Source organism: Petaurus breviceps, unplaced genomic scaffold (genome assembly GCF_028583685.1).
Source record: "Petaurus breviceps papuanus isolate PSGF00001 unplaced genomic scaffold, PetGlider_PUasm1.0 610, whole genome shotgun sequence".
Classification (NCBI taxonomy): domain Eukaryota; kingdom Metazoa; phylum Chordata; class Mammalia; order Diprotodontia; family Petauridae; genus Petaurus; species Petaurus breviceps.
Window position 1 is genome coordinate 20,140 of NW_027186402.1, and position 8,620 is coordinate 28,759.

Genomic DNA, 8,620 nt, shown 5'->3' on the forward strand with positions numbered 1-8,620 from the left:
AAGGAAATGCCAGCCTTTATCTTGGAGAAGAGGCCACTCAGAGGGGCTGTGTTGGATGTCTTCAGCTAAGGGGAGGCTTTCCTGGGGGAGAAGTAGGAAGCTTGTTCTGCACAGCCTGAGGAAGTAGGACCATTGAGGAAGAGTTAGAGAAGCCAGTGGCCCTTAGTTCTGTGCATCACAGCAATGGACAGTTTGTTGCCCAAGTCCCATGGGGAAGTCTTGGGCTGGGGGCCTGTTGGCTAAGTCTGGTGGAAAATATTTGAAAGAGGACGTTTGTATCAGGAAGGGGCTGGACTCGGCCCTCGAGGTCCCTGTCAGATCTGAAGCTGTGACTGACTAACAGTGGCCTGATGACCACCCGGGTCATCAAATGCTTGGGTGTCCAGCAAGGGTTGGTTTGTTATGTGGGGGCACACGTGCGTGTCCTTAATGGCAGCTGAGGTATGTGAAACATGCGTTGAGCAAAGGGCTATGAGACAAAAAGAGAATTTTTATCCCTATTTCTCTTTTCTAGGATTTAATGAAAATCCAACGCAAAGAAACAGATTTGAAGCAAATCCAGGCTTTGGTCCAAGGGACTCACACCCGACTCAAGTATTCTCAGAATGAATTAGAGATAATTAAAAAGAAGCTTCTGGCCACTTTTCACAAGGTAACGGAGACCAAAGACATTCAGAGATTTTCCAGTGAGTGGAGTTTGTTTTCTCCTAGATTCTGAGCAGAAGAGTTGCTCAGAGATCTCTACCTGAACCAGAATTCCCTGTTGCTGCCACTCCAGGGCAGTGCCCGTCGAGGCTGGGTGACTCACAGTGTCCTCGGACAGCCCCCCACGTCTGTGCTGCTGTGACAGTCAGACGCGGGGCTCTGGGACAGCCCCCGCCCAGCTCTTTAAGCTGATTCTGGCTTGGCACTCTTGTTACCTCAGAGCTGGATACAGGCCTCTGGGTCTGGCCTGGCCAGGACAGAGTCTGGTGGAACTTCCGCCTCCCCTTTTGTAACTGAGTCTGTACAAAGAGCAGGGAGTGAGACATGAGTTGAGCTTCTAATTGGCCTGCACAATAGATTCCTGTTTAGTGGGGGGAGGGGGCGTCACCCTGGAGGGCTCGTGGACGTCCACTTGGGTTCATTGCTCACCCCTCTCCAAGGAAGGCTCTGATTCCTGTCTGGAGGGAGCCGCACGTGGGGCCCATGAGGCTGGCCCTTCCTCCTCTCCTTAGAGAACAAATCCCGATTCAAATCCTATTTATCTGACACCCCGGGAGGGGGACTTCTCTAGTCAGTCACCCTTAGTGTAGGCTACATCCAGGGGCATGATGCTGCCTCACTCATATAGCCAGGCAGTAAGCACATGAACAGGCTGTTCCACTGTGAAGGACATAGTTTAGTCACAGGGAGAGAGGGAGACCCGATCTCACCAAGGGGAAATTCACCTGGGTCTCTAGAGAGGCGCATGGGAACTGGGGGCTGTGCTGGAGGTGCTGGCTCCCTGCCCCGGGAGCCCTGCGCCTGGCGCTGGTCCCTCATCTCTGGTGGGGCCACTTCCCCCCTGAGGGTGGGGTTGTCCTCTCCCCCACTGAGGGGGGTCTTAATGCAGAGGCACCAGGCTCACACCCAGGTCACGTTTATAAAACCGGGGACCGACTAGTCACCCACAGCAGTCATGTCGAGCACCGGCCATATCGTGCCGTTGGCCGTCTTAGTAACGGCGACGTTCCTGCTCTGGGTACTCAAAACAGCTGTGCTTCCATCCAACACCCGCACCGCTTCGGCTTCCTTCCTCGGGCCACGCACCACCCGACATGGGAGACGCGGAGCCGGCAGGGCAGACTGTGCTAGAGCCGTCTTCTCTCTCACCATTAGGAGCAGTCTCAGCTGCAGAGCGAGTTACTGAACATTGAGTCTCAGTGCGCGATGCTGAGCGACGCCATTGAGGAAAGGGCCCACAAGATTGCCGACTTTCAAGAAAGGATAGATAAGGTGATGCACCTTCTGTGGTGTTGGGGGAATGGCGTCGGATGAGGAAAGATCTGCCAGCCAGCGCTTCCTGGGCGCCCACTGGCGCCTGGCGTGTCCTAGTCTGATGGAGTGTACTGGGCTCAGTCCGCGAGATGAGGCCAGTCAGCCCTGTGCACTTCTTAGGGGATCCCCTTTTCCTTTTTTTCCAGAGCTAGGAGCAAAGAGAGGTGGGAGGAGAGGAAATAACTCTAGGAAGGCATTCTAGGGGCTAGGGGAGACAAATGTAAACATCACTGTTGTCCGACTCTCCATGACCCCATTTTGGTTTTTCTGGGCAAAGATACTTGCCATGTCCTTCTCCAGCTCATTTGACAAATGAGGAAACTGAGGCAAACAGGGTGAAGTGACTTTCCCAGGGTCACACAGCTAGGACGTGTTTGAGGCCAGATTGGAACTCAGGAAGATGGGTCTTCCTAACTCTGGGCTGGGTGCTCTGTGCACTCTGGCGCCCTCTAGGTTCTCCTAAGTGTAGGTGCTGATAGGTACAAAGAACATAAAAGCCGACCTACTAAATACTCGGTGGTGCTTGAGCTAGGTCTTGGAAGAGAAGAGCACCCTGTAGTTAATGAGGAGTCAGTGTTCCAGTGTAGACAGGCAGCAGCCTCGAAACCAGCATGACCTGAAATAGTGCATCTGTGACCCTGGCCAGGTCACCTGACTAACTCACGCTCTAGGCACCTCTGGGATAGGAAGTACCAGGGGAGGTGCTGGCCCACACTCATGCCCGGTGTTCTCCCCTGCAGGGCCCCTCTCTCGTTAGTATTAATGGCCCCGAGAGCCTTTGGGGGCAGCCCAGACACACTGTTCTTCCGTCCTTACTCAGGGCGGGCTGAGCAGATGCCATGAAATTAAAGGAGAGTGAGCGACTCCATTCGTTGAAGCTGTTTTATCCAATGATTGTATCCAAATCATTTAAGGTGGAAGATGAAATTTTCCATGACTTCTGTGAAGAAATCGGCGTAGAAAATATCCGTGAATACGAAAACCAGCATGTGAAGAGGCAGCAAGAAATCGACCAGAAGAGGTACCGTTTCCAAACCCGAGGGTGGCGGGGGACACACTGGATGGGGGATGGGGGGGCCTCAGATTCTTTGGTTCAGGTCACCGTCCCTGGTCGCATGGAAGCTCTGTAGTGGCAGCAAGGCCCCCACTCTCTCGGAATCCCGTTTCCGTTCTGTGAAAGGAGATGGTAGTGGTGACGCCCTTCCCCAGGGGGTACTTGTAAGGAAAACACTTCACAAAGTATAAAGAACAGGGTGGTGCCGATAGGAGACCATGGAACCAAATCCATCCATACTTGAGTGTGTCATTTTGGGAGGTGTGTTCACTGACTTGAGGAGGGATGGCCTTTGGGTGGAAGGAGGGTGGTGAACATGAAGCTTGACTCCTCGTGCCCTTAAGCACAGGATCCAAGGGCCCAGTCCCTCTCTCTCCCAGAAGCCTCTCCCCTTTGGGAGAGCTAGAATGGTCAGGAAGTTGGTCTTTACGTCACACTGAGACTCCACCCTTTGCTCCAAGAAGAATAGTGAACAGCGAGGGTGTGAGAGGTAGGAAGGGGGCAATGCCATAGGATAGGGGTAGGCAGGGAGCATTGATTGAGTGTCGACTGTATGCCAGGCCCTGCACTGAGCTCACAGGGTACACACAGAGATGCGGAAAATGTCCCTGTCCTTGAGGAGCTCCTACGCTAATGGGAAGGACACATAGCCACTGTGTATAAGCAAGATATTCACAGGCCTAAGTGGATGTAATAAGCAGAGGGAAGGGGATTGGGAAAGGCCCCCTGCACTTGGTGGGATTTTAGCTGAGACGAGAGGAAAGTCAGGAGGCAGAAATGAGGTGGGAGAGAAGTGTAGGCATGGAGGGACAGTCAGAGTCTGGAAATGGAGAGCCTATCCTGTCACAAGACTAGGAGTGGCTGGTGTGGGCAGGGCCAAGAGCGGGGGCAGGAGGACTTTGAAGACCAGACCTGGGTCACCGTGACAGAGTGGGGAGGCTGGAGGCTCTCGAGTGTGAGCCTGGCCTCCAGCAGGGACTTCATCAGGGCTGATGGGGCAGCCTCGGACAGTAATAGGAGAGTTAGGAAGGGGACAAGCTGAGTTCAAGGTGTCAGAAAGACAGTTGGAGACTGGAGGTCAGGAGAAGCAAGGATCCTCTTCAGATGCTCATTAAATAAACAGGAGCTAATGAGGTCACCAAGTGAAAGAGGCTAAGAGAAGGCCCAGGAAAGAGCCTTAAAGGACACCCCTGGTTAGGGGCTGTGACCCAGAGACCCAGGAATGGAGCCCAGGAAGGGCTGTGAAGGAGGGGGAAGCAGGAAAGTACGCAAGAGAAGAGACTGCCAAGAGGCCCCTGATCACCTTGGAGAGGGCCCTTGGGATGGGATGTCGAGGTGGGAAGCCAGACTGTAGATGGGGTCAAGAAGGAGCGAGGAAGGCGGGACCAGGACCTCCTGGGGAGGGCAGCAGCACCTTCTCTGCAGCGTCCACACTGATACAGCTGCAGTGGGAAGTCAGATCACACTGCCATTGTGGCCAGGAGGAGGACTGGAACCCAGCTCTTGCTGGCTTTGAAGCCAGTTCTGTCTACTGCACCACAGTCCCTCTGCCCCTCCCTGCCAAGCTGTGGGCTGTCCCTTGGAGTCTCTCAAGGGGTGGGTGAGATGGCACATTCAGATGCTCACTTGAGGAGAACTGCTTTGGTGGCTTTGGGGAGGGGGCAACCAAGGAGGTGAAATAGGGGGCATGCCCTGGACTCTGGGCACAAGGTCAGAGCTCTCTGAATTGTAGGGGCCAGGGGGAGTGGAGAAGTATTGGGAGGGAGTGAGGAACCCTCCCCACAAGGCTGTGACCCTGGGCAGCTGGGGAGTGGGAGCAGGCACGTCTTCATGCCTTGCTCTTGATATGTTGACTGGCCGTGCAGCATGAAGCATGTAGGAGTGGACCTCAGGAGAGAGCGAGGTGGTCATTGAACTGAGGGCCGCCGCCGAGGTCACCGGGTGAGAGAGCATTGGGGCAAAGGGAAGGAGGCCAGGACCAGAGCATGGAGGCGAGGGGAGTGGTGTCTGGTGATGATGGAGGATGTCCAGAAGGAAGAAGCCCTTAAATAAAGATCACTGGTCGCTTGGGTTGAATGGTGAGGCCCGAAGCCAGCTGTTAAGGGTCAAGAAGAAAGGGAGAGGAGGGGAAGGGGGAGCACCAAGCTGCCCACTTGTTAACTGCAGTTTGGCAGATACAGGAAGGAGAATAGGCTGATCATCAGTCAGGATGGGGGAGAAGGGCAAGAGCCAGTGGACATGTCATGGGGGCATTCTGCTGGAGAATAGGGCCTAGAGGGCATGTGAGCCAGGGTGTGCATGCCCTGGGGGAGGTGGGGAAGGGCCCCCTCCTCATCAGGTTGAAGTTGGGATTTTGATGGGAAATGGCCGAGCAGAGTGCCGGCCCCTTGAGCTTACAGAGCAGATTGGGCGTAGCTCCGTGTTCCTCCTGGCAGCTGGGTTTGCCTAGTGGGTAGGGTGGGCTGCACTCTGCACCCTGCCTCAGACTCTTGGGGTGTAAACTGGGCTGACACCCTCCCAGAGCTGCTGGGAGTGCCCCTGGGGCTGGCAGCAGGCCCAAGAGCACTGGGTCAGAGTGCATCCTTCACACAGGAGGGGTCGGTGGCATCAGAGGCAGCGGATGTCAGCCAAGCTGTGGGATGAGGCCGTGGAATGGCTGTTAGCTGAGGAGCAGGAGGTGGTCATGAGTTCACGTTGCTTTGTTTTCCAGGCTCGAGTTTGAGAAACTGAAAACTCGACTGAACATTCAGCTGGAGTACAGTCACAACCAACTGAAGAAGAAAACGAATAAGGCTTCTGCACTGAGAGAAGCCGTCCTCAAGGATTCTGATGGCATCGAGAGTCTGAAGGAGGTAGTGGCACTGCCCACTGACCCGATGCCTAGGAAAGAAGGGGCTTGTCACGGGGCTCGAGCCAGATCAGTCTGGGAGCTCTTTGGAAAGGGCCCAGAATTGCAGGGCACCTCATCTAGCCCAGCCTTGGCTTGGAGACCTGCCCCGGGGGCATCCCTGTACAGCTCTCCTGGTCAGCAGCTAGCCCTTCCACCAGGCCTTTAGTGGGCCTTCCCTGTTTTCTCCACCTGTCGCCCCTGCTCTGTGGGGTCCCCACATCAGCCCTTCAGACCCTTTAAGAGAGCTGGGGCATCTTTCCCCAGTCTTCTGTGTGGTGGGATATCAAAGCCTGACTCCCCCAGAGGGGGCAGGAAACCCCATTGGTCTCTTCAGGGGACTGCTGCTTGGAAACCTCTGAGGACCCCCGGCCAGTCCCCTCCAGCCAGCCTAATTTATTAAGGCATTGGGGTTACAAAGACAGAAATGAAAAGTCCTGCCCTCGGGAAGCTTCTGTGCTATGGAAGATATTGGCATAACCCAGACATGTAGAGAGCTGTGTGATGTTTATGCAGAATAAGCACAAGATGATTCAGGGGGCAGCTCTGGCAGCGGGGTGGCCATGTGGGGCGGGGTGTAAGGGCTGGGGTGGGAGGAGGGTGCCCTCCAAGCACACACAGAGGTGGGAGGTGGAGTCTCCCAGGAGAACAGCAGCAGGAAGGGCTGGAAAGGTGGGCTGGCTGCCCCAAAGGCCTTGAAGTGCCAGTCAGAGGAGTTGGTGTTGGACACAGAGGAAGTGAGAAAATCCTTGGGGACTGACTTAGAGGTAATAGGGAGCCACGGGAGTTGATTGATCATGGGAGCAACGTGACCAGACTTGGGAAAACCACTTTGGCAGTTGTATGGAGGAGAGAACAAGAGAGGATGCTAGCTGTCCAGGTGGCCTGGGTGAGGAGAAGGGGTGACAGAAGGTGACAGGTCATCCACATGGATGACACAAGGTTCCAGATGGCCTTGTGTCACTTATACCGGTTGGCCTTCGGTTATTTCCAGCTTAGGGGGTGAGCTATAGTATGAGGGCAGGGGAAAAGATGGAGAGTGAAGAACGGTGAGCCGGGTACCAGGTGCCTTGGGGCCACCAAGCCCTGGATAGGGTGATACTTCCAGAGGGCATAAATGGTCAAGCAAGAGGGACAGAGAGCGTGCCCAGTGTGGGCCATGAGCCAGAGTGCCAGGATAGGAGTGTGAGAGGAGAGAGCTGATCAGGAGGGAAGTTTGTTAGTGAGTGGTGGAGGTTCCAGGGCCATGTTGGCTCACAAGCTCTAGGTCTGAGCGGGAGGAGGATGAGACATGGGCTCTGGTAGCAGAGGGGGCATTGGTGAGTGCCAGGCCCTGAGAATACAAAGAAACAAATAAGACTGTCCCTGCCCTCCAGGAGTTTGCATCCTGTTGGAGGAGAGAGTGTGTGCACACTGCACACAGCATCACATGGGAGAGGAAAAGAATTAGAGGCCCTGATTTCCTGGAGCCTGGAGCCGTGAAGTGGTTCTGAAGACATGCGTGAGGACGCGAGAGGGAAGGGATGGGTGGTTGGCAAGCCCACCGCCAGGCTGTGTTCTCCAGGCCTGCACAGGGGCTGAACATCAGAGGAGAGAAAGCCATGGGCCTTGGCACCATATTGGATCTGGGGCAGGGAGAGAGGGGCCTGACCTGAGAGACAGGGAGAGATACAAGTTCTCAGAGACCGCCTCCGCTTTGCCTGCTGCCCCTCCTTGAGCTGCTGGTAACTTCCAAGAGGCATCCATTGCCTTTTGGATATGAGAGAATGGCTCGGGGAGCCAAGTGGGAGATGTGTTTATCCCTGTTTAATTTCCTCTTACTGAAGATGGGAAAAAGCATTGCTGAGTTGTAGTTTGCCTGGAAAGGGGGTTTTAGTGGATAGCAAGCTCATTTGACAAACAGTATCCAAAAAGCTAATCCAGCTCCCAGAAGGAAGGAGGTGATACAGCCCTGCACCCGGCTTACCCAGACTCCCCTGGAGTTTTGTATAATGTCCTAGGCATTGTGTTTGGCAGTGGGTTTGATGAGCTGGAGAGTGTGCAGACGAGGGTGGCCAGGAGTGTGAAGGGTGAGGAGAGGTAGCTGGGGCAGAAGTGGGGAGGGGTTTTGAGAGCAGGAATGGAAGTTTGGCTTCTTCCAAGATAAATAAAACCCAGTCCTTTTAAAAGCCCATGTAGGAAAACCCGAGTGAGAATTCACATTGTGCTTCAAATTTAACATAGGCATCTTTTCAACAAAACAGTTTCTCTGCCATGGGCCCTGTTGAAGCTGTTGGGCCTTGCCGGACAGATGCGGTGGTGCAATGGCTGGCTGGTGGGATGAGAAATCCGGGGATCGCTTGGACTGAAAGTGACCCTGGGGGTGCTGGTGGGTGGCTGGGGAGAGGCTTTCCCTGCGCAGGCATTCCCCTGCAGCAGCTCTAGGCCTGTTGATTCACAGGTGGGCCTTCTCACCTCGGGCCCTCTGGGGACAAGGCGGGATGCGGGCCTGATGCCTCTTCTCTGTACAGGTGGAAGAAAACTGCCTACAGGCAGTGGCCGAGCTCATGGCGCAGCAGCAGCAGCTGAAGGACATGTGTGTCACACAGAACACCAACATTGAGCAGGCGCAGGGCCAGCTGGAGGAGGCGCTCAAGAAGCTCCTGGCCAGCAACAGGTCT

General features: G+C 55.0%; 1 protein-coding gene across 1 annotated transcript in view; it reads left to right on the forward strand.

The window, feature by feature from the left end:
• SMC1B (structural maintenance of chromosomes 1B) overlaps nucleotides 1-8,620 on the forward strand; it is a 35,232-nt gene that overhangs the window by 20,099 nt on the left and 6,513 nt on the right. The window contains exons 12-16 of the mRNA XM_069103638.1: nucleotides 515-652; nucleotides 1,861-1,977; nucleotides 2,934-3,040; nucleotides 5,784-5,925; nucleotides 8,471-8,616. Coding sequence (XP_068959739.1) covers nucleotides 515-652; nucleotides 1,861-1,977; nucleotides 2,934-3,040; nucleotides 5,784-5,925; nucleotides 8,471-8,616 — 650 coding nt within the window. The remainder of the gene's footprint in view (nucleotides 1-514; nucleotides 653-1,860; nucleotides 1,978-2,933; nucleotides 3,041-5,783; nucleotides 5,926-8,470; nucleotides 8,617-8,620) is intronic.